This window comes from Anas platyrhynchos, chromosome 6 (assembly GCF_047663525.1).
Source record: "Anas platyrhynchos isolate ZD024472 breed Pekin duck chromosome 6, IASCAAS_PekinDuck_T2T, whole genome shotgun sequence".
In the NCBI taxonomy this organism is placed as follows: domain Eukaryota; kingdom Metazoa; phylum Chordata; class Aves; order Anseriformes; family Anatidae; genus Anas; species Anas platyrhynchos.
Window position 1 is genome coordinate 33,392,630 of NC_092592.1, and position 26,829 is coordinate 33,419,458.

The 26,829-nt window shown below is 35.0% G+C and overlaps 1 protein-coding gene across 19 annotated transcripts in view; it reads left to right on the top strand.

The window, feature by feature from the left end:
* ATRNL1 (attractin like 1) overlaps positions 1 to 26,829 on the top strand; it is a 493,325-nt gene that overhangs the window by 83,433 nt on the left and 383,063 nt on the right. For 18 of the 19 annotated variants that reach the window (XM_072039818.1, XM_072039817.1, XM_072039820.1 and 15 more), the window contains 5 exons: positions 950 to 1,104; positions 12,731 to 12,815; positions 14,699 to 14,907; positions 17,307 to 17,425; positions 25,790 to 25,922. In XM_072039818.1, the coding sequence (XP_071895919.1) occupies positions 950 to 1,104; positions 12,731 to 12,815; positions 14,699 to 14,907; positions 17,307 to 17,425; positions 25,790 to 25,922 (701 nt within the window). Of the gene's footprint in view, positions 1 to 949; positions 1,105 to 4,348; positions 5,690 to 12,730; positions 12,816 to 14,698; positions 14,908 to 17,306; positions 17,426 to 25,789; positions 25,923 to 26,829 lie in introns of those variants that run through there. The other variant, XM_072039827.1, reaches the window with a different exon arrangement.

Consider the following 26,829-nt stretch of genomic DNA (forward strand, 5'->3'; position numbering starts at 1 on the left):
TGCATTATTTGCATAATGTTGCATTGGTAATGGGGAGCAATGCTGTGCTGGGCTTAGATAATGTCTTGAAACTGTGGAAGCACCTACTTGCTTCTGGGTATTTCTATTGCCATTGTAACATCATGGGGATAAATGTAACCCCTTGGCATCAATATGGTTAACCAGAGCTAATGCTTGCAGATACATGCATATGTGCATAAATTAGGAATTCAGTGTAAAGTGTGCTGAGATGCATGATTTGCATAAGGTTGTTATGTGTTGGAGAGTTCTGAAGGTTGCTCTCATCAGCGATGCTTTTATTATAAATAGTGAAAATTGTGTTTGAATTAACAAACTTGATCTATATTACGCTTCTGTTGATCTTGAGGAAAATGTGGCTGTTATAAGTAAGAGCAAACAATATGCAAAAATGGAGAAGAAATCTATGGAAAAGATCTGTATGTGGTAACAGGGACTGGGGCAGCACAATTAATGTAGAAGACTGAGTAGCTGAAATAATTGTGGGGATTGCTAATATAACCCCTATGGAGAGCAGAGTCTTTAGCTTCCCCCAAGACAGTGTACAAACTCTTCACGATTTTAGTCATTAAGACAAGTATTTGTAAACTGTTGCAGGGCTGGACAATCAAGACAGAGCCTAGTATGTAGCAATTAATGTAAATTAGGAGGTAGGAGCTATAGAGACAGGGTAAAGCAAAAGACATGCGAAGAAATCTATAGTAAGGTTGTCACTGATTTTAAACGCAAAGCTTTTTTTTTTTATTTAACGAATACTAAATATATTTGTTATAAATGAATTCATAATCTTAAAAACAATGAATATATTTACTGTTTTCATTGTATTATATATTTTTTCCATCTATGAATGTTTCCATCTATAAACTTTCTCAGTGTATGTGTGAAGTTTTATGCATGTTTATATAAGTTACTTTGTTCTTCTATTTTGCAGGACTATTTTGAAAGAGAGTGGTTTTGCAAGGTATCTTCATTCAGCTGTCTTAATCAATGGAGCTATGCTCATTTTTGGTGGGAATACTCATAATGATACTTCCCTGAGTAATGGTGCAAAGTGCTTTTCTGCTGACTTCCTTGCATATGACATAGGTATGTATATGTACTCTATTTTTTGGTCATTTGAATTTTAAACAACAAAATGTTGTTTTCTCAAGTCCAGCTAGCATGCTTTGTTAATGTCTCAATCACAAACACCTCGAAGTTATTTAAAAATTATACTGTAAAATTAAAGCCAGACTTTTTTGTTTGTTTGTTTCATAGCAGTTTTAAGGTTTTGATTTGTGGGACAAAGCATGCTAGCTAAAATTAAGCACATCAAAAAAATTGGTCATGTTCTCTTATGAATAACAGATATTACTAAATAAATTGTGAAAGTTAATACATTTCACTGTTTTTGAAATGTGTTGAATGAACAGTCTAGTGCTTATAACTACCAAGCATTGGTTTATTTTTCATACCTAACACCGACAGTCCTAATGAAGGACAATGATGGAACTTTAAGAACATGTTTTCACCCAGGTAACGTTTGAGACGTTACCTTAAAAGGTTTGGAATTGAGGAGAGTTTAGAAAACATTGCTTAGTGCTTATATTGGAGTGCTGCGATTGAAAATGAGGGATAGAGAAGCCAAAGTAGGCAGTGGTCCGAAAGGTGAGGCAGTTACCAGGTTGTGGTGGTCAGGAGACTAGGAAAGCTGGATCTGCCACAAGCTGAAGAGCAGTTTGGAAACATAAGAAGTCCATGCCACAAAGAAGCATGTGGAATGAGAACAAAGCAAAACAGGATCAAGAGAAATGGCCTCTTAGGATAGCAATTGTGGTAGGCAGCTGGTTGTAGCTGAATAGAGACAGGTTGAGGCTGATAGCAGAGCTTCAGGGATCTTTCTGAATATCTTCCTCTGACAAGTTGCTCTCACCTGCTTCCATCCTCATGCATATTAATTAAGCTTCCTACCTTCAAGACTGAAAAAGCATTATTTGATCAGGATGACTGGCTTGATAAATGTCTGTTTCAGTTGGAACAATACCTCACCCACAATCTTGAATGAGCAGTCTTGCTGAGTGGGAGGAGAGTTATGGGGGCAACTCCCCAGTACAGACTAATGGGATAACTACATTAAGTGAATCAGGGTAATGATAGAATTATAGGATGCTTTTGTATTGCTATGTTAAGGCTGAGCTTTGTTTCCATGGACAGCAGTGCAATGAAAGTGGTTAAGTTACTTGTGATTTCTTAGTTTTATGAGATGCAAGAAGTTCAGTTTTCTGAACTACCAAAACTACTAGTATGCAGTACAAATGTTAGAATACAGGCTTCATTCCCAGTGTCTGAAGGTTCAAAAGTTGAAGTAAAATAATTTCACCCAGGGAACTGAAAATTGGGAAATGTTAGAGCAGTTTGGGAAATACTTGCATGTGGTCCTGTTGAGAATAACATGTGGGTAGAGATGGCATCTTCTGGCAATTGTTTATTGCCTGGCTATAGTTGTAACAAAGGATAAGACATGGTCCTTTTTATAGGAGTAGTTGATGCCTCTTTATTGGTTTGTGTATCTGTAAGCCATTTTGCATGTGTTCATAAGAATGTTATTTCTTATGTGTACATAAGAAAATAATTGGTAAATTTATCACATGGAACATATGTGCTACTTCCTGATGGTTCACTAAGCAAGTGCATAAAGTCTCAGTACAGCCCTTTTTTTTTTTTTTTTAACTGTATCCCTGTATTGCATATTCCATGGTTTCTTGTAGGTATCTGATGGCGTGAGCTATTGATTTCTGCCCCAATTTCAGTTTACATCTTGTTTTATTTTTTTAATGAAACTGGGCTCCCCCTCATTTTAAAGGATAATATTACTTATTAAGTAATATACATTTATTTATTCAAAGTGGACTTGAGAGTATGAGTCTGGGGATCTGAATTGGTGTGTGTCTTGGACTTTGGTACAGCAGGGCATTTTCATTCTACTCTATGAACATGTAGTACACTCTTCTTAAGGATCAACAATATATCTGTTTTTCTACTTGATTACAATATTGAATATGGTATTTTTGTTTTCGTACAAGTCTCATTTTCCATGCATTATCAAGCTGGTGAAGTACAAAAGAAACAGATGTAGTAATTACTCTTCAAAAAAAAAAAAATAAATCCATAAAGAATGAGTTGATACAAGCTTAATCTTCTGTGTTATTCATTTGGGCAAATTAAATATACAGACTCATGGTACACGTTAGATACAGACATACTTTTTCAGAAAATAGTGAATATTTATTTTACTAAGAATTAGATAAATATAGAATGTGTATATTTCAGAATTTTATATGTATCATGAGCTTTTGAACAATGTTTAGAAGACAAAATATGCTATGTTATCAGTATCACGTTTTCTAGATACCTTGCAAATGATGGAGTGTTGTGCTGCATCTTGTAAAAAATGGGTGCTGTCTGGAAACCAGCTGAATCCTAGAGATAGAGCCTATACTATTTATGTTCAAGTTGGGCTATAGAATACTTTTGATTATATCTCTTATTATATGTGACATAGTTTTATGGATAGTTTGCTTCAGCTTTTTATTATCCATGAAAATGCTTACTGTTTTTCATATTAATGTGAAATAACTATTTGGAGACATTCATCTCAGTTAAGTTTAGCTGCCTAAAAGGCTCATTTCTAATAACAATTGGTAATCTAGACTCCTGCTGAAGTCAATGCAGGGAGATAAGCATCTCCAGAGAACAATTTGTTTCACCAAGCTTAGGACAGAATGATTTTTTCCATCTCCTCTGGAGCCAGCCATTGTTCTCTAGGTACTGAACTTTGTTTACGTACATAAGCTTTAGACAGCTAAACTTACATGTCATGAGCCAAGAAAGAGCTGAATTCAGTAATTTTAAATGCTTAATTCATCTGAATATATTTGTTGATGCTAAAGACTCAGACGTTTAGAGATGCTATAAAAATCTAAAATGCTAAAAAAAAAAAATCAAGCTGCCCTTATTTTCATAACGTTACTTCATGTATTTACTTAAATAACAGCAAGAAGACTGTATGATGAGAAGTCTGCAGCATAAAATGGGCTTTAGAAACATGGCCTTTGGTATGCTTTTGTTTTCTTCTCATGTCTTAACTCTGGGTTTGCCACCAAGTTGCTCTGGCAGCTCCATAAAGATCCTGAAATGGTTATCCTCATATTGGTGAGCTTTTTCTCCTGACTCTGCTGTTATTACCTGCATAATACTGAAAGAGGAACCATGTCAGTGGGGGACAGGGTTGTAACAGGGCTGTCCTGGAGTCTCTCGTTGACCTGCTCTTTTAGCTGATGTTTTTTTACAGCTTTTCTTTATCTGCTGTTCACTGGAGTTACCAGTGTTAGTTACCAGTTACCAGTTCAATACATAAAAAGGAGCTGGAAGCTGAAGGGCATCAACTTGCAAGATTCTGCTTATTACGGATGTAACTTTTGGTGTTGAAACTAGGATGTTAATTCAATTCTTCCATTACAGCATTTTGACGTATACTTGCAGCAATTTTCTCTCTTAAAAAAGCAACGTTATTAGGTATATATGGTATGCAATATCTGTGAAAATCTGTGCTCTGTGACAACTCTTTGGAAGTCAGGGAGTTATATACACGAAGGAATTTGTGTGTTGTCATACATAATAATTACAACTAAGATGAGATGTGTGTCTGAAAATCAGCCTGAACAGTTGCTATTAATAGGTGTTTATCTTTTCAAAATAATTTGGTTTCCTTGTTCTTCTGTCTTTGTTGTGTAGTTGAGAAACTATGTTAGGAGCTATACCCCCATACAAACCACTTTGTGAAGACATCTTATCCTTCATGACCAAGGACTACTTGGTGCAAGTTAGGAAAATTTGAGGACATGCTTTTGCATGCATTTGCATAAATTTGAGTAAAAATAGCATATTTGGATCAGCTACTAAATGGGTTCCAATGTAATCTAAATGAGTTGAAAATGATTATGGATTCTTCTTGCTGTTAGCAGTCTCCTGTTACTCTAGTAATCACAGAAGTACCTCCAAGAGAAAGTAACAGAGCTCTCTGGTATTGTCCCAAGAAATACCTGAAGATACACTGTGAATATTGGGTGATGTTCCATCTTCTGGGTTATACCAACCAGTTTTGGGCCAAGAATTGTGTCTGGTTTGCAGAAAGAATCCTACTTTGCTCTGTTCTCTGTAATGGGCTTGGCCTGAGGAGAGAGGTGCTTTATTTCTTCACTTTCATTCTGAGTCTGTGAATCTGGTGTGAAGACTTAAAGTGCCCATCGTGTGTTTGACTTGCTTGTGTTGCCCTGTAATTGATGTTACAGTGTTGATGAATGTATTAAATAAATCTGATATCTTTGTGATTATTAGCATTACTGGAGATACTGTGTCTGAATGTACTTCAATTTCTCAAAATTAATGTAGTAGTTGAAATAACATTTTCCCTCAAAGATGTGGAACACGGGGCAGTTGGCCAAAATTACTCCTATAAGCAATATGTAAATGATGGGGATGGGTATTTGGAAAGATGTGACTGTGTGGGTTTCAATAGTCTGAAGGAGAGCTCAATTTTCAGCTGGGGAAGCTGTTTGAAAGACTTTTTAAGACTCTTTTTTAAAACTCTTTAAAATAATAATAATAAAAAAACCTGTATGTGAAACATGTATATATCCATACACACTGACGTGTGTGTGTGTTTATTGAAGAACTTGTTTTCAGCTCAACTGCAGATGAAAAATTCCAAAGCTGTACTATACTTTTAGGTTAAATTTTTGACGGATTAATTTGGGATTAACAAGAATTCCCCCCCACCCCCCGTAAATCCATGGATCTAGGAGCTGTCCTCACCATCTCATTCTCCCAAGCTTAAATCTTCTGTGTTTCTATTCTTACAAAGCTTAGGAAGTCATTTAGACTATATTTTATGAGGTTTTAGTTGCAAAGTTTGCAGATTTTTTTATTGATTAATTGTACATGTAGAACCAAAATTTTAAACTGATTCTAACCACTGAGATTCATATTAATTAAAGAAAAAAAAAAAAAAAGCTTTGAAAAGTAAGGATATTGATTTTAGTTCCTGGCCAAACTGCAATATTAATAAAGATACTTCTAAATGCCTAAGACACTTGTAGTTTCAGTGTATGAAGTATTTGGTCTCTTTTTTGTTTCATGTATGCCAATTAGTATCATATCTGGATTCTGTAAGAATTTGGGCAGAATGACAGAATTTCAAAACAAAACAAAAAAAAAATCCCAATCCCAAATCACTGGAATGTGGCAGTTGCCTACATCCCCTCTCCTAGTGGTAGCTCTATTGCATGATTGCTTGTGTCTAGGGGAGAGGGCAGTGAGTGAATGCATTTAAGACAATGTACTCTGCAAGGCTTCTTTTTTAGGTCTTACTGCATTCTGGTTTTCTGCTGATAGTTATTGAGTAAATAACATGAATTCAATAGTTTATGAAAGACAGTGTTGTTTCTAAAATGTAAAGCTTCTTCCTTTTACCTGTTGGAAAAAAAATATTCAGAAATGATTGACTTTAATGTCACCTGAAATCAAACATCGCTTTTATTTTTGTAATAAAATGAATTATTTATTCATATCTTGCTTGTAAAATAAATTGCTTTTAACTCTTGTCTTGGTCATCCACAAAACTAGTAAACTTAAATTACTGTTAATTTTTTTTTCTCCTCCATGCAAAAATATATGTTTGGACTTTTGTCCGTTCTTCCAAAATTACAAACAGATTATCAATAAGCTACTACAACAAAAGTGTAAAACAGTGTCTGTCATAGATTGTTTTATGTGTTCCTGAGTATTGAAGTCATAAATGTAGTTCTGGTGCAGTCTATAGCAGCAGTTACCTCTGTCTCACTGCACAATTAGAAAAGCAAAACCATAATAATATAATGTGCTAATTTCTGCCTTTAGTAGTGGAACTCTTTTTTTTTTTTTTTGTTTATTTTGTTAATATTGCTTTGGAGTTACTCTTATACATGCAGACCACACTCCGTTGTGCGTGTTAGATCTATAGTTAAAATTCAGTTCACACTGTTTCAAACATGTTTGCCTGTCTGGTTTGCTGGGAGTAAGGAGTTTATTATCTGAATAAAATATACATATACATATATATATATATATATATATATATATGTATATGTATATATATATATATATGTATATTGTTCAGTGTGAATGAATTGGATAATTAGTGTTCCCCCCTCCCCCGAAAAAAAACCAGACAGAAATACAGTGCCTTTAAGTGCCTTTACTTTCTAAAGCTAACATTTCTGCTTTTACCAGAGTTTTTCCTGACCTTCCTACCAAAGTTAGTATAACTGTAATGAGAGAAAAAATTGACAAAAATTGTCAGCAAGAAAAAAATATTTGATGATAGAAGATGGATGCACTGCCAACACATGTGATAATCTTGCTTCATTATGCTTCTTCATTCCCCCAAACCTGGATGCTTAAATGTTTCTAAACAGATAAGCACCATTTACCTCTCTGTCTGTTCCTTTGTTTGTGTTTCTAAATAGATTTGTTAGTTAAACAGCAGGTTAAATGAGTGGTTACCAAATGTTATCCTGACGTGACCCTTGAAATCTGAACACAAAGAAAAAATGTCCTTCTCCCATAGATATACGTTCTGTATGGGTAGTGATCCTTTATGAAGTTGTTTGAGTACTTTATAGCATTGATAAGACCAATTTCCTGGCTACTGCTGTATTTCAGCTCTTCTGTCATTCAAAAATGATGCTCAATTGCAAGAAGAGGAAGGAATTCTTGCTTCTGTGTACCACTAGGCTGTTGAAGTCATTGAATTCACATGGCCAATGAATTCTACTTTGAAGATGAGTCCTGTATTTTCTGGGGAATAATGTCGTAATGTCCCTGAGGCTAATAGTGGATACAATACAGCAGCATGAATTTGATTAATCTGATGAAATAATTTTATTTTCGTAATTATTAAGTTCTTTGGCTTTGGAAAGAAACAAACAATATTTTGCAGATTCCTTTGTTTTCTTGCTATGAGAAAATATTTCTGTTCTTAATTTGGTAATAAATACCCAATGGAGTTATCTAGGAAAAAAAAAAGAAAACTTTTTCATTAAAGTTGGAAATAGAAAATAGTTAAAATAATACTAGATAGATTTTGGGAGTCAAAGTTTAGCCCACAATTTTCATTTAACATAACAATGTATTTTCAAATAGTTGCAAAAAATTAAAAATGTGGGTAGTGATATTATTTAATGTGGGTAGAATATTTGACAAATACTTGCACACAGAAAATTGTTGGCAAGGATCTTAGATGTCCTATTCACTTAGTTTGATATTATCAAGAGGTCAAGATGCATTCTATATTGTTTCCCATATAAGAAATAGGTTTTCATGTAATGCTTAGTGGTGGCACAACATAAGTCTACTAAACTGAGTGGTTCTTAGCAATACACGAACACCCAATCTGACATGGGATTCTACATGTCATAAAACTGTACTGCTGAGTTGCACAGGATTGAGCAGAGTTAATGGACTAGCATTTCAAATTATTTAAATACGTTAAAATTGCGAAACTATTTGGTAAAGTAAATGTATAGCGTGCAGTTTCATAAACCTTTTACTACATTTGGAGCTACAGGTAGTGTTATCCCTAAACCTGCCTGCCGGTTCAGAAATATGGGTATAATTCTGGGAATAAAGTATGTAACACTATCCCTTTTTCAGAGACTGCCCCAGCTGCTAGGCTAGAGCAATGCCTATTTCTGACAGTATTCTTTATTCTTTTTTTTTTTTTTTTCTTTTCTTTCCTGTTCATTGGAACAGCATTAACTTGGAGTAGTGATGAGTTACCTAGCTTGAAGGGTTAGAGCAGTTTCTTTGGAGATGGAAAGCTGTAGGTTTAAATCCCATTGGGTAGGAAATGAACCTGTTTTTCCTGAATCTTGGGTCATTACTCTAACTGCTATAAAATTATATAAAATAAGTCTTTTTTCTTTTATCATATTTTGGAGGTATGAGTCCTTTCAGTTCTTTAAAAGAAACAGTGTGAGCATCTCGTCAGATTCCAGCTCTGAGTGGGCATGGTGCTGCTGCTCAGTCTTGATTGCAGCACTGGGTAGGGGAGGAACATGAAGATGAGATGCAAATCACCTTTTCTTCTGTTCAGTGCCTGCATTTTCTTCCCCGAGTTCCTATAGTGTTTTCTGCAAAGGGAATATTTTGGTTCTTTTTTCTTCTCTATTGCTTACAAAATTATGTGGTTTTGGGAGTGAGCTGTCAGGTTTTCCAGGGTTATTCTCATAGACTTTTTGCTCATTAAAAATAATTTAGTAAAAGGTGTCCATAGTACATCTAAGAAATCAGATGATGAAAAAGGTGAGTAGTCACCTCTAAAAACAGCTTGTAGATGTGCTGTTTTCAGATTTCTGTAAATCAGAATTTGAATTGTGGACAGTTAGGTGCTGAACTCGTACAGCTTTCAAAAGCACGTTCATAACTTAATTCAGGCATGAAATATATAGGTGATTGGAAAAAGTGTAGGTGTTGAGGCCTGTCACTTTGGAGAGTGCACCCTGCAGCGTGCTCTCCAGGGCAAAATTCATCTGAGGTTTTTTCTCTGCCAGCATCAGCTGGGTTGCCTCAAATTTGGTGCATGTCTCTGGTGTTTTATCTTTTATCGCATGTGCAATTTGGATGAGTGGTGAATCCAGTCTCAGAGCCATTTCTGTATCATCTTGCAAACATTTAATCTACACTAGGGAGGAGTACACATCTTTTTCCTTTACATGTAGAATTTGTTCTTGAAGTTGAAGCTTTACCAACAGGAAGGAAAAAGTCTTTGTATTCCTCCTTGTACTTTTCACTGACTACAAATTCTGCTCACCAGTATGGAATAAAAACTATCGTTCCTTTGTCTACTTAATAGCTGTTACTCTTAAAAGCAGTATACGTTTCCATGTACCATATGTTATACTTGGTAACACCCAGACAAAATGGTAAATAGAATTTATCTCCCACTCACTACCTGCATAGTACTGTAAGAGTACATGATATTTTGCAGAGGAAGGTTATTTTATTCTTTATTCCTTAGAACTTACCATCCTTATTAGATTTAATATAACAAAAACTACACAGAGAAGGCTACATTATTGATAAATAATGTTAAAAATCGCACTCTGTTTGCTATTTGTCACTTTCTTCGTGGCACTGTACAGTAAGTCTGGAGATATAGATACTTTGAAATCTTCAGAAGTTTGAAGATAACTTCAGAATGGATGAATTCTGTTTGATTTTATACCGAAAATAAAAACAAAAACAAACAAAAACAACAACAAAACACCAGTTGGTTAACTATCTGTATTTCACATCAACCAATCTGTACAGAGAAATTCTGATTAGGAATTTAAAGCTCAACAAATGGATTTCTCTTGTACAATGCTCTGTTCAGTCTTCAGTAGTTACTGAGAAGGCTAGGAGGAGATAAGAGAGAAGGCTATTTGTAACATGCTTACCTCCCCTTTTCCTCTTGTGCTCTGTTGAAAAGACCTGCCAGTTTGACAAATACCATCAGTAAGCTAGGAGTTATTATATCTCCAGCCCTCAAGGATTTCTTATCTGAAAACCAGCCTTTATTATGGTTTTATGGTTTTCTTTCAGTGTTAAATCCGTCTTTTTTCTTAAATAACTTTCTAAGTGCGAGAAGCATTCTATATTTTTGTGTGTTTGTAAACATATGAAAAAAATGATGTGCAGTGCTTTTCCTAGATCTGATGAAAATTTAATGTTTTTTTAAATGTTTCCTTTACCATCATTGACATACAAGCTCAAACATACTGCTTCTGTTAACATGCAATGAATTATAGCAGCAAGAACTTGGTTTTACAATATATCAAAGATTATGCTGATCATATATAACGTTAAAAATGTTTGCTTTTATAAAATGAAAATACATTCCCAAAATAGAAATTGAATACGCGATTGTTGATCGTCTTTATTTTACAGTAAATAATATTGCTCTTAGTATCAACTTTTTTTTACGTAATTCAAACACCATAGAGGTATCAAATGGCAATGTTATGCTGAGATACGAAGAATATACAGCTTTTATATTTGATGTTTTTCCCATCTTCATCTGAACCTTATTATCATAGAAAGTTAATTGGTGCCTTTAATACCCCTAGTACTTTGACCTCTTCTGTGCAAATGGCTCAAAAACATCTCTGTCATATATGTACTTACACTGTTATATTTCAGTAGAGCAAATCAAAAGGAAGTTACGAGAGCTGAAGTGTGTTACCATATCATCATATTATAATATCAGCAGTGACAGAAGGTAGAAGTTGAGAAAGGAGAGGGATTCTGGCAGTTGTGGCAGCTATCAGTCCTATAAGATAATGAACAAAAACTTTCTACACTTTGTTTTTCTTCAAACTATTAAATTCAGAGTCTACCATCTCCTGTTGAAATTATTGCTGTTTGGACCATCTGTATTACTCTGGTAATGATGCGCTTTTAGTTTCTGTTTCCAATTTATAGAAAGATGTAATTGATTTATCTATTGCCGCCACAGTCTCACTCTGGCTTTTATGGGCTCAGGCTGTGATTCCGTGGAAGCTGAAGTCAATTGAGCTGCTTATTACTGCAGTTTTGCCCGTAGCTATGCTCTCCTGCCTCTTCTCATGTGCCAAATCCACCAACCTGCTTCAGCATGGTATTGTAACAGGAAGCTAAACAGACAAAGAGCAGAATGATTTTCTGCTTTAGAAGTGCCAGAACAGCAGCTCCAGCAAGAGGTGAACTGTTCTGATGGAGGCAATGAGAACGCGATCAGTCTAGCCAGAGTGACCTAGGCTCTGTATAACACTGACCTTACTTATAATTTGTCTCTCTTAGATTTTCTAATATCTGTTGTTGTTTCAAGCTGAGGATGAAGGAGAAGAGGTGTTAAGATTTCTTTTTAATTAGTATTATTTTAACCTTAAGCAGACTTCCTTGAACTATGTGGTCTCTGATATTCCTTTATTTTTCAATTGGATTTGTATCTTGTGTAAATTATTCCATTCTAAACAAACAAAAAATAAATATTGATGAGTGTACAGCATAACTTATTTAGACACGGTTGTCATTAGAATCATATAGATTAAGTAATTTGGAAATACTAAGTAAAAATCAACCTGTGTGATAATTGCATTAACAGTCTTGAAAGCCTGAGGTTTCCTGAAGTGCTCCACACAATCTTACTGTATTCCCTGGGAGTTTTTCTGTCTGTTGGTCTCTGTAGAGCATGTCTGTGTCTTGGAGTAGAAAACAGCAGCTTAGTGTTTACCTAATGAAAAAAATGGGGGGGGGGGGGAGGAACGACAGAAAAGAAAAACAAGTCCATCTGATTTTGTAGAAAGCTTAGTTATAAATATTAAAACAAAGCAGAAGCTAATATTATGAATGATATGAATGATTTTAAATATATCAGAATCAAAAATTGTACTTCAGAGTTGGTGAGACTGATAAGTAATAAAAGTATGTAAGAACTTTGGAAGAAGATAGCCTCCTTTCCCTCATCAGTGCAGGTAAACTCAGCTACATAGGGATTAAAGTTAGTTGATACTTAAAATATGGGAGAATGTCTGATAAAATCAATTTTGCATGTTTTTCTGAAAATGTTGATGTTATTTTGTATAATACCATATGCTTTCATTTCATTTTTCAGCTTGTGACGAATGGAAGATTTTACCAAAACCTAATTTGCACCGAGATGTCAACAGATTTGGTCACACTGCTGTTGTCAGTAATGGGTAAATGAAGCATATTTTAAATTTTCCTGACCATCATTGGGAATGAAAAACTGTCCGCAATTATCTCCATGTGAAGTATGGCTCAATGACATATAACTAGTATAATTTATTAACATGAAAAATAGTGCTTAGCAGTGGCTTTATGTGTCTTAAGTAATCAGTAGCGCTAATCAGCAATTCAACATGTTATGGAACCTGTTCAGTGGCATTTTATACCAACTTTGTAGTGTACTGAGGTATTCCCCGATATTATGAAGTACAGTGAATTTGAAATTCAGTACCAGCTATGACTGTCACTTATGTGTAATGGGAGAAATATTTTTCTCTTTTGAGCATATTATGAGTCCTTGTTCTTCTATAATCATAAAGTCAAAAACATGTAACTGAAATGTACTTACTGGGGGAAAAGCCAGATTTTGAAGATGCTGATAGTAATTGTCATCAACCACTTGCAGGAAAAGGAGAAGTCTGCCACTATCAGACTATATAAAGTTTATTGTTTATACTCCATAAAATATAGCATACTTTCATGTCATTTGCTATGAGTAGAATTGCTTAATAAATCATCGCATAGAAACAGGAGATGGATCGGAGTTTGCTGGATTTAGTGCCTGAGCTCTCTGCTTCCCCCACTCCAACCTACAAAGATGAATTGTAGGACAAATGTCTCTTTTGCGATGGCAAAGCTGTTACTTTTTTTTTTTTTTTTAAATTTTCACTGGTTGCCAAATGACTTAATGGCTGACAATTGCAATACTACAGATGACCATCCCAAAATGTGTACTATGGATCATTCTATGTTATTCAGCATCCTTTTAAGCTTAGTATTTAGATATATATTTAAGGCAATCTACCAATCTACAGATTGTCTACACAGGAATAATGTCTAGGTCAAAAATAACAGTCATAAAAAATAATTCAAATCAGAGTTTAACAGACTTTAACAAAAGTAATAGCAGTAATTTGCAATTCTGTGCATAGTGCTTGAAGTTGATCAGCAGATTACTTCATTAAGAGAAAATTGGAATGAGAAATTTTAGCAAGTGGTAGTTTTTCACACGTTGATCTGTGTTTTAAAACATCTAAGCTATGCCTGATACTTCCAGAAATTTGTATTTTGAGTGAATAAGAGTCAAGTGAAATTGCTTGTGTTTCTTTTCTAGAACTTATTGTTTTTAGAAGGGTTTTATGTAGAAAATAATGCAATATGAGATACTCTCTAAAGGTTTATGTTATTGGTAACTATATGATTTATTCTATTTTAAGAGTATACAATACAACAGATATGCAAGTTCTTTCTTAATATCTTTTGAGACTTTTCTTAACGTTAAAGGGGAAGAAAGGAGTAAGGTCTCAAGTCTATTCTGGCTTTGATGTCAGCAGTTATTGTGCTGGAAATGGTACCAAAGAATACCAAATATCCATCAAGAAAATACCAAACATCGACCAAGAAAACCAAATATCCATCTCCTGATTATTATTTGCAGTTTTGGAAATGTTGAAGAAAAAATGTTCTTACTTCCTGTAGCTCATTTTATAATGCTCTGTTCTCTTATTATCTAACTCCAAAACTGAGTACTGTTTCCTGCATAGCCATTCTTTCTTCTTTCCAGACGTTTGGTATGTGTCACTGTCTAATACATACAGCACAGCTAACATTGAGCAATTTTTTTGTTAATCTAAACTTCTGTGGAGAAATATATAGAAAAACTTATCAATCTTCATAATGGAACCATTGACAGAGTCTTGATTAGAGAGAACTGAAGAACGTTTTTTATAATAATATGTGTTATTTTTTATTACATATCAGGACAGCTAAAGAAAACAAGAAAATTTATTTATAGCTGCTGTAAGTTATATTTACTTGTTTTTTTTCCTAATAGGTCAATGTACATATTTGGAGGCTTTTCAAGTGTTCTTTTGAATGACATCCTTGTATACAAGCCTCCGAACTGTGAAGCATTCAGAGATGAAGAGCTGTGTAAAAATGCTCGTCCAGGGATAAGGTGTCTGTGGAACAAAAAACATTGTGAATCCTGGGAATCTGGAAATGCCAACAACATCCTTCGAGCAAAATGCCCTAAGAAAACAAGTAAGTGATTTCTAGTCTTACAGTGTCAAATTTGCAATGCAGTGTAGGAGATGAGGGTGGAGTGGGGTGACAAAATGAAAATAGGAAAAAAAAAAAAAAAAAAAAAAAAGTGGAAATAGTGGACCAGACTGTTTAGACGGTTCTTCTCCAAGAATACCCAATGCAAGAGATCTAGGGAATAAGTTCTAAAATTATTCTACACCAGGTTATTTGGGGATTTTTAATAAAGGTACTTCAAGTAGGGGCAGAAAAACACAGGCTTAAGGTCCTAACGGATACAAAACGTAAGAAGGTTCAAAGAGAAGAATTTACATAAAATTACGTTGGATTGAATTTGGCTTACTGTTTTCGAAGCACTTGAAGGTTGAGCTTTGAGATAATGTCTCAAATTAGTTTTCCTCTTTCTCCACCTTGAATGGAGATATTCCTGGAATGGACACCCACCCACACACACCTCATGTTGCCCTAATTCCAAGAATTCAGCACTCAGAGCACAGCTGGCCCCTGCAGGTGATTACAGGCATGTTGCATAGTTATGTCTTTATATACCGGTAACAGAAGGGAAAACATCACTGTTTCAAGTAGATTACATATCAATAGGAATATTTCTGTAGCATAAAATAGCATGGATACAGCTGGAAACAAACTTAAGACAAATAAGCCCTTTGCTATGCTATGTCAAAGTTTGCCTAGTGAATTTCTGTGTGGCGTTGTGATAGCCATATTGTTTGAAACAGCAATTGAGCATTATGAATAACTGTAGCACTTTATTCCTGAGGTTTTGTCATGTCATAAATAACTTCATGGTGAAAATGTTGTTCTTAGCTTACATGAACAGAATATGTATCACTGCTACATAAATTTTATCTTCACATCTTTCCTTGCAGCATAGCATAAAATCACCAACCAACCAAATTTTGGCTGTGCACTAAATGCACAAACTGCCATATTAGCCAACTGCCAGTCTACTTTCAGTGCTGGTTAACAAATTATTAGCTCTGCTTTTAGTGCTTCAAGACTTTTTTTTTTCTGTTAGCTTTCATTTATTTCTGAACAAGGTATAAATTTGCAAACTTGGAAAATGGGTGCGTTACTTATCAAAAAGTTTATCTAGGTAGTTTTCTGAGGAACAGCTTTTGTACTATTTCATAATTCTGTATATTTCCTTATATATAATTATACGTAATTTCCTTATATATAATTATAATTCCTCATATTCCTTATAAAAAGAAGAATCTTAAGAATATTAATTCAAAAGTAATACAGATGAAAGTGGATCTTATTTTCAAAAAAAAAAAAAAAAAAGAAAAGAGAAAAGCTGATTAATGAAACAAAATGAAGTCAGGCTGAACAAAATAAAAAAGGTTAGCCCAATTTCCAAAATGGAAGATACATACAAGAGACAAGGTACTGAGAATTGCAGTTTTGAAGAAACTGTGTGTGTGGACCCTTGCTAAATGGACATCACTGCTTTGATGCTGTCAAATTCTTGAATCCTTGCCGTTTCAGGTGGTAATGTTCTGCCAGAAGCCAATTTTTAATTATATTCTTTTACACCCTTGGCTCAAGTGTTATCTGTTTGAGAGTATCATGTGAGAAACTGATGATACTAAAAGATAAGCAGAAATGTTAGTTGATTTGTAAAAGATCAATTCTTGTATAACAAGCCTTCCCTGAATAGGGAATCTCTTAAACTTACATGATCCCAAGACCTCTGCATAACTGTAGAAGTGTTAAAGACAGTAATCAGTGTAGGAGGTGGTGGAACTTCTCCTGGTTGGGTCATGGTGATTTTGCAATTTTTAACTTCCTTTTAACAGAAGTAAGCATTTCTGTGTTTCAAACTCTTGTAAATAACATACATTTCAGTCCAAGTCCTAAAAGTGTTAAGAATTTAACATGAACCTTTTCCTGCGAGGTTTTTTTCTACAGAAAGGATAGAACTCTAAATTTCCAACTGTTATTAGGTTTATAAATTAAGAAGACTTAAATATTTGTGAGTTGCTAATAGCCATCTTAGTTTTTTTATTTACAGCTTTTACCATTGCCTTCTTGAATAGTGATCTACATTTATATCAGAAATCCACATCCAAAGAAAAACTTTTTTCTGTATTAAAGGGGTGAACAATCAGTAGTTTAAGAAACATTCTGATAGACTGAATTTATACACTATCCTAAAAGTGCTTACATGCTACAAATCAGTGAGTATTCCTTCAGTTTATCTGAGACTTCTGAACCTTCAAATGTTGTTATTACTGAAGGAATTTTTAAAAGAGTAATAATTAATAGCTACAGTTCAAATAAAGGATATAACAGAAGATACTCTAGGCAAGTGTTTAAAATGTGGTACTATTCTCCTTCAGCATGATGTTTCTTTTTGACTTTCATTTGTATTACAGTTGCTGCAGATGACAGATGTTACCGATACGCAGACTGTGCAAGCTGTACTGCCAATACAAACGGGTGCCAGTGGTGTGACGACAAGAAGTGCATTTCAGCAAACAGTAACTGTAGCATGGTGAGTCTCTGCAAATCTATGATCATGGTATTAATGTTGTAGTTTTTTCCTAGCTAAACCAGAGGCCTGTTACACCAATTGCAAGCAGAATAGTAGATTAATAGTACCTTGTTTTGAACATAATCACATTTGCCTGGCTTTTGCAGTGAAAATCTTGCAGAGGGCAGAGTTGGACTGCAGCAAAGATATCCATTCCAGGGGGGAAAAAAAAAGGGTAATGTTAGCCCTCTGTATATCTCTCAAGACAAATGCTATTATCTCCTAATTAGTGACATTTGGAATGTTCTTGACTCATTATTAACCACATACAGTATGCAGGCAGAAAGTCTGGAATCCCATGAAGTGTGGCAGTTCTTTTTATATTTTTTTCCTATAAAAAAAAACAGGTCAGTCTTTTTAGTCCTGATGTTCAGATCGCTGATCATCACACAAATGTTTTTATTTAAGTCACAGAGGTAATTGTCATTTTATTAGAGCATGAGTCTGTGTCAACACAAGACCAAGCAGTTTGTGATGATTCGATAAGATTGTTCTGATCCTTGTAAATATAAGCAATATACACCTATAGATTTAAATAAATTTATATTTTTCCTTTTTTTAAAGATGCTTACAACCATGCTTTTTACTTTGTTCTCTACCATCTGCTGCATCTCTTGCTTATTCATTTGATTTTTGAGAAGCTTATAATATTTTTTTAGCTTGATAAATTTTGTTTCCTATATATTTTTTTTTTTTTTTTTTGCTAGTTCCAGACACCACCTGTACTGGAGTTCAAAATCCTTTCTTTAGATGCTTCCATTAGGAAAAGTGGCTTGCTCTCTAATTTGAACCTGATGTAAATAAACCTTTTTCTCCAGACAGACAAATTAAGGCATGAGTTGGATTGACTCTGACACAGAGCTTGCCCATCCAGAGTGAGTACAGCCAACTCCAATCACTGGCATTTGTAGGCAGTCACTACTAATAAAAGCAATGCAGATGTAACTTCATTAGCAGCCATATTATAACTGTCTGCCAGACTGATTTCATATTCCAGGCTCTGATGGTTAGTTTCTTTTGTGATCTACAAGGGCTCTTCCTTCCCTAACACAGCATAATGTGTTAAGTGCCAATTTTCAAGCAATGGCTTTCAACTCTTAAGCAAGGAATAGTTGCTACGGAGCAGACTGTCTTCATCCCTGAGAAATGTGGAGCATTGGCTGTTTTACAACAGGTTCCTCAGTTCAATATCCCTCTTTGTTAACTTTGTTAACTTTGTCATAACCAAGGTTGTCAGCTTAATTAGCAACTGATGCGTCAATCCTCTCTATATCATTTCTTACCTTTTATCCAGGTTTTAAAGTGGATAGAAAAGGCTGTGAGTGGAGTTGGGATAGTAAAGAATAGGATAGTGAAAATTTATCCAAATGATTTCTGAAAGGAAATTTCAAAATTAGTGTATTGGCTGGGAGGCTATGGAGGCGGATTTTTGCAGCTATCAACATAAACCTACCAAAATAGCATCAGCAGAATGGCACCATGTGGAGAAATGGCACAGATAGGCTGATTAACCATTTTCATAGACTGCTACTTCTGGACTAGGCCCACAATATGAAAATGTTGTGACAGTACTGTGGAGGTACTGTGGGGTAACAAACTGAGGACTCAGGAATACCACAGAGATGCTCCCTTTTTGCAGCTGTGCAGAGTCATTGATTTATTGCTTCGATCATAGAACATCCAGATGAGAAAGACAATAACATTTCAGAATCCATTGTTTTCCCTCCACTGAAACTGGCCAGCATACTGAAGATATGTTGGCAATCAGTTCGGCATTGGCCTGATGGTCATGGATGTTTGCAAAGCAGTGGTTGTTCTGGAAGGGCTATAAAATAGGGAAATTTCCCTGAAATAACTCTGCTGTTTGGGCAGATGGACCTCATAAGTAGTACTAATGCACTGATGATGCACACATACCTACCTATGCTCACCATCTGATGTGAGTCAGCACATTAACAGGATGCTCTGTTCCACTACTGTGCAGGCACTACTGTGTGGATCATCAAAGTATAACATAATACTCATATCGAGTGTAATTGTGAGCAGATGCTTTCAGTGCCACGTTGTTCTGGAGGCCTGGCTTGTTTCAGCACTAGCAATCTGGATTCTTTTTTTTCCCCCAGTAAAAACTCAGCTACAGGGAATACGTGTGCATACTATAATCCTAATTAACCCATCATACCTGGTGAAAATGTTGAGGGACGAAGTCCTATCAAGGGGGAAACTTGACTTAAAATATGTGGAATGTGTCAAGATGGTACTGAAATTTGTCTTTGGCTCATGAGTAGATTTTATCAGAATGCTAACTATAGTGCCTTGTCACTTTTTTTTTAACCACTAAAGGTATGTATTAGAGATGGTGTCTGTTATAATAAAAATTTTGAAGGTTGCCTTGAGAAATTGAGCCACTGAAATTTCCCACACTGATTACAGTGGTTTTACATAGTGCTCTGAATTTATTCTGTAGCCATATGTAATGCTTGTATGCAAAATAAAAAATGGTATTTCATTTTTATCTTTGTTACTGATGAATGCTAAAAATGGCAAGATCACTTACTCTCCCTTGGTTCAAAAATGTGCAAGTACAGATACTGGTTTGCTACAGGGGCTGAAGTGAGTTATAATCTCATTAATACTACATACTCACAGTACAGACTTCATGAAATATGTCACACTAATCTCTGCATAATCTCCTTTTACAAGCTCTTCCATGGACAATTGCATCCAGTGCAACAATGGATTTTTAAACAGGAATATCAGGGCTTCTGAAACCTAATAGAATTGCGCGTATTCCTTGAAGCACAGCATACCACCCTTTCCTAAAATTATAGGAAATAGCTTTCTCTCTTTGCTTTTTTCTTTATCTTCTCTGTTTCACATTTCATTCTGTTTCCCTCAAAAAAAAAAAAAAAAAAAAAAAAAAAGTGTGTCCTGCGTGTGATTTTTGTGGTTATCTGATTTCTGTGGAGTAGATTGTATTGACTTTTACCAGAAGTTCACTGATCATTGCATTGATCTTCCATTTCGACAACTTTCACTTGTACTGTCTGATATCCTAAGTGTCTTCCTGGTCCTCAGTGATTCTGATGTGTTTTGCCTGTTTTTGATAGAGGAGGAAGATGATATAGATCTGTTTAATTTTTTTTTTATGAAGCTATATTCACTTTACACCTCTGCATATGGAAAGCTTTATCTTGCATACTGTAGCAGCGATACTCACTGATTATGTTCAGAAAACTGAATGTATGCATATTCTATAATGGAAATTTTTTTAAAAAAAATCCTGTTAATTTTACAATTTTACTTTCAAATCTTTAAAAACAAAACCCAGGTTTTTGGTGGAAAGATCATTTCTTTTTGAGTTGCTGTATCTTCAGAGGGTGTCATGTTACTTGAAGTAGTAACATTGAAGAATAAGCAAAGGATTGGTCTACTCCTCAGGGAGGAGCCATCCCATCAAAACAAAATCTTTTTGTAACTTGTGACAAATAAAATGGACAGAGACTGAAAAGTGTTTGCCAGCTGCAACAAGGCAAAGGTTCCTTTACTGAGAAGGAGAGGAGATGGCCTGAATTTTAGAGTAAAAAATTTTTTCCTTTTTTTTCTTATTTTTACCCTTCAGAAATGGAGTAAAATAATGGATGATAAAGTGGTGGAGACCCTTAATATATTGAGAGTAATCATTTTAAGGGCAGTAATATGACAAGTCAGTATGGCCATAAAGCTGGTTTATTTTTGCAGTTGTACTTTTCACACACCTGTAGGCACACTCAAAAACTGTGAATGCATTCAAGCCTTGAAAGTGCTAGAATCCTTCTTGCTTGCCAGTCTTCTTTAAGCTATGTGCTTGAGAAAGAGGAGGGTGAGCTGGGTTTGGGTAAGTACCATGACACTTTCACTTGTGATCAGCTCAAGTGCTGCTAGGCTTATATGCTAAAAATGTTGAAAATATTAAAGTATACATGCAGGGTATCACCAGACAATATGTTAATTTATTTTTCATATTTGAATTATCAAAGAATTTTGAAAACATGATTTTCCATTCTGTCTTTTTTTTTTTTTAACGTTTTCTTCAACCTACTTCATCTCCTCTCTCACCCTGTTCTTCGGAAAACAATGGGAAATGCTTGCACTAGTTTTGTATCAAAACAAATTAGTTTTGCTTCTTTATATCCTCAACATAACTCTTTCCCTTTCCTGTCTCCACACCAAACTTCATTTCAGATATAAACGAAGTCCTGAAAGGTAGGCTTAAGCAATTAACAAGAAATGGCTTCCTTCTGTCCTTGCTTTTGTTGCACTTCTCTAGAGTGAAAATTGAAGCAGTCACTGCAGATAGGATAGCTGTAGCAATATGCTGCACTGTTTTTCTACTGTGTTGTCTATAATCCTTCAGTTTATAGGAATTCTAACTGCCCACACCAAAAGTTTGGCAGTTAAAGTAACTTATTCCCATATTAGAGAAAATATTTTTGAGGAATTGAAATGCAGCAGCAATGTAATGCCAGTCTTAATGTGAAAAATGTTTTCACTGTTGGTTGAAAGTAAATGCTTTCCTTTCAAAACCGTACAAGTCTCTGGAAAAAAGGAGTTTGTGTGTAAAATTTCATCTCTTATTCTGCAACCTTACATAGTTAAGCTTATTGGAATACCTACCTATTTACTGTAACAAACGGCACACATAAGGCAGGCAGACTAATTTGAAAACAAAAACAATTGGGATGAAGAACACCAGGCAGGAGCACATGTATGTAACACTTATGATCAGAGTACAGTTAGAGATGCATCTTTTAAGGTAAAGTGCTTGTGCTTTCCTTTTTTGGGGAGAAGGCGATGGGAGGAAGTGTAGCTGAGGTACTCCTGCATCCAGTCTGCATGGCATTTTTGCTTGTGGCTACAAGGGGGATGTGTTCTTTCCGTAACCGTGCACCTCTACCTCCAGTAGCAGGCTCTGAATTTCTCATTTGTCAGTCTCCACTTATTCAATATAATAAAACCTCAGTAGATGTAAGTAACCTAAACACAGACCAAATTGTTATGGTATTTCAAAGTATTTTGTATCTGAGTGTGGCAGTGTAAAATAAATGTTTTGGAATCTACGAAAGAGATGATAAAGAGCATCATGTTGAGGGATGGAGGGTACTATAGGATGCTTCAAAGAGAAGTGTAATTCTGCATTGTTAACTGTTTTACACAATAACTTCAAGGCAAGAATCGTTTTCTTTTTGCAGTGTTTGCACAGCTTCCAAAAGGATGACATCCTCTTTCAAGGTGGAAGTTCATAGAAGCTACACTAGTACCAATAATAATAAGCACAGCAATCTACCTACATATGAGGAATTTAAAGAACAGCCAAGGGTGTAATATTGTATGAAGTGGTAGAAGGAGTTATGAATAGAGCAAAAAGGTAAACTTAAGACAGGAGCACCCAGTGCTAAAATATGGCAGTAGATTCAGAGAAGTAGTAGCGAATCTAGTTGGTAATTTCCAATTAGGCTAGGCAAACTACATAAGATTATATTGTTATCCTGAAAAATCCAGGAAGAGAAAAGAAAACTACATCATTTACATCATTTAATAGTAATTTCTGAAATTCTAAGGTAAACTACTGTAATATCTTAATTCTAGATATGCAGAAAATCACAACAGTTCAAAGTCTGCCTATATACCACCATATCAAGATCAGTGCTGAAAAATCTAAGTAAATCAGATGTAAATGGGAAACTTACATATAAAAATTTCCCAATACTTTGGAGTGTAAACATTATAAATATCCTACAGCAATATAGAATTTCAGTAACAGATGGGCTGTCATATTTCAGAATTTCATTGGCTTTGGTAGCTTAAGTTATGGCCTTAATATTGTGTTAATATGAATTACCTATTGGATTCACATCTACATTGAACTAATGAGATTTTCAGACAAGCAATGTTTAAATTGGATTTAAGGGAAATAAGTGCTGGGAATAAGGGAATACAACAGAGAACATTATTACAGAGTAGTCACTAGTACTTTGAATTTTATTTTAAACATTAAATAACCAGCACGCAACAAGCTTCATGATTAGAAAGTAATAGAACAGATATCTTGTTTTAGCTGGAAAATTGTAATCTGTTTATATATAATGTTACTAAAGAATATATATATTTCAAAAGCAATCTGAAGGCTCAAGGATTTTGACAATGCCATAATGTGTTAAAAGTGAATGTTAGTTGAGGAATTGTAAATGAGCAGATGGTGCTTACTTGTGCTTTGAAGTTCATTTTAAAACATTGCTCAGGCAGTTCTGTGAATATGCATCATTGACTGAGTGAAACTACATGTGGGTTTGTACCAGAGGTTTTGTGTGCCTTACTGTCTGTATGCATTTATGGATCTAGATAGACCTTCTATTACTTCGCAGAATTGGTTTTGTTTTCTTCATGTAGTGTAGATGCGTGCTCCTAGAACACTTTCTCTATTTCTTCTCTTTGCTTCACAGTAGCCTTTCTTGTAGATCAGAAAAATGCTCACTGATGGGCATCTCATCCAATAAAGGCACCAAACAAGTCCCTAAACAGCATTCTTCTTCAGTAATGAAGCTGATCCTCTGTAAGATTGAAAATCTTTGTTAACAGTTGTTTTATTTTAGGAATTAAAAACAAAGCCAAGAAAAGCCCACCTTTTAAAGTTTTAATTTATTTATTTTGACTCCTGGCTGTGGTAGGTTGTTGCCCTATTTTCATCATTCCTATACCAGGAGGTGTGTAACTTACTCTCTTATTGGCCCTTTATCTTTTTTTCAGACTATTAGAAAAGAAAGTGAAGAAAATTGTATTGTGAACCATACATATGCTATCTAAGTGCAATACATTTTTGATAATAAGCATGAATGAATCTCTTGTTGTTAAGGACAAAAAATACTTTTAAAGTATTCTTTTGCTGTTTGGATTTATCACATGGGAGGGATACATTTAGTTAACTGAAATCTGAAAAAAAAATTGTAATTAAATTGTCAAAATGTATTCCTACTGCAGAAGGTATATATGTAACTGCTTATAAGTGTGAATTGACATTTGACAAACGAGTGAATTTATGTAAAACCTCTGGGTACCTGAAAGCCTGAGCTTGTTTTGAATTCTTTAGGATATCTTTTGATGTTACTTTAGCTGTGTTGTTTGATGGGTTATTTAGCTGTGACTTTTACCAAAATAAGTTATTCCAACACAATGGTTCTTTGTTCCTGATGAATTATGTTTCTTTGCTGTTTGACATGTTTATAGTAACTTCTTTTTTTTTTTTTCCTCTTCCCATGAACTAAACCAATTATTGGTGCCTTTGTTTTATTTTAAATACATTTATATGTCTATGAGGGAAATGCATTTTTATTTGAGTTTGCATATTTTGGTGATTATGGGAGTGGAGCGTCTCTCATGTGAGAAAAGGCTGAGAGAGCTGAGCCTGTTTAGCCTGGAAGAAAGGTGAGGGGAAGCCTTGTCTGAAGGGAGGGTGTAAAAAGGACAGAGCCAAACTCTTTTCAGTGGTGCCCAGTGCCAAGACAAGAGGCAGCGGGCACCAGTTTTCAGGTGAAGAGGAAAAAAAATAATAATAAAAAAAAAAAAAGCACAAGCACTACAAGGTAAACATTTCATTTTCTTATATCTTAAAGTACCAAAGGAATAGCGTTACTACTGCTTTTATGTCACCACTTGGCAAAATGGTTTCCTATAAATCCTGTAAATTTTATATACTAGCTGTGCTACATACAGATTTGCAATTCAAACTGTGAAATAACAATAATTTTTGACAAATCACAAAATTGTTTCCTGTGATCACCTGTAGCTACTATTTTAATTTGTTTTGCTTGATAAGATAATGTAGGGTGTCTTCTATCTTCAGTCACTGAGGTGTACTTATTTTACATGTGCATCTTGCTCCATTTTTTACAATCTCTTTGATTGTTTTGCTTGGTTAACCTGCAGATAACTTGAGCATGAAATAACTTAGTGAGAATATGTCCCTGAACTATCTAAGAAATGGAGATTTATTTGAGGTATTTAAGCTCTTCTTGTTCTCTATACAGAGAAGTGGCATTTTCAAAGTGCTGTTTGACCCATGCGGAGTCAGTTATGTAGGACAGCTGGGGTGATTTGTGCTCTAGAGATGCCTTTCTTGCTCTCCACCAACTGACAAGTGAACCTCAGCAAAGAGCTGAAATTAGACCTAGCCTTTAGATGGCTGTGATTTTCTGGGAGGAATCCACCTGCTGTGTATTTCAGTTTTGACTTTTGGTTTGTTGACAGTTTGACATATAATATGTTGTTGTGTCTTTTTCGTTTTTGTAGTCAGTTAAAAACTACACCAAATGTCATGTGAGAAATGAACAGATCTGCAATAAACTGACTAGCTGCAAAAGCTGCTCGCTACACCTGAACTGCCAGTGGGACCAGCGGCAGCAGGAGTGCCAGGCCTTACCTGGTAAGGGCTGGGGAGCATGGATGCTGCTTTTCATAGTGGTCAAAACTGGGTAAATCTTCCCCGTTACTTCCAAAGGGTATTTGGTCCATGGGTAGAGCTTGATTTGTTTTACTCATGCTGTTTCTCCCCTCCTGACTGCACTTGTACAAGGTGAACAAGTGTAATTGCATCATACTGATTAGTATATCTATGCTACCCTTAATCTTGTTAGGAAAAATAATACTAGTGAGTGAATAATGGCAGGTACCTCTGCACAGGCTCTAGCCTGTGGGGATGGCTGAGTGCAGAACTGAATTTGCCATACTGAGTCCTTTACTGTTACATATCCACTGGCACTGTTGCTTCTGCTGGCTGGAGCTCTACCATATAAATTATACTTCAATTATACTTCAATTTTGCTGTGCAGGTATGGCCTAAGATCTAGTTTCTTGATTGTCTAATGTTGGTAATGTTGGAAGCAGTGAATATTAAAATGGTAATATAAGATATTCTCGCAAGGTGAATGTTAACGTTCTGAATAATATTTATTCGGTAATTCATATTCATAACTACATATATGCAGTTAGATACCGAAACCTTTCCCATTTGATCTTTATGTCCAGCTGAAGTTAATGAACACCATTTTTTCTCGAAAATTATTCTTTAACTAACTTTAATCAATTTATTATATGCAGTTTTAAACTGCATTTGTGAGCTCTGTATGAAAATTAACTATAAAAACTGTTCTGAATTATTTACTCATATTTTTGGTAGTTATGTGCATTAGAGTAATTCTGAAATATGTTGAAGAGGAAATAATTCCTAAAATATTAACAGAATTTCCTATGATTCTGACTGTGTTTATGTTTAGGATAAAGCAAGATAGGTTACGTTTTTGATCTCTTAATTCTAGGATAGTTGATTTCAG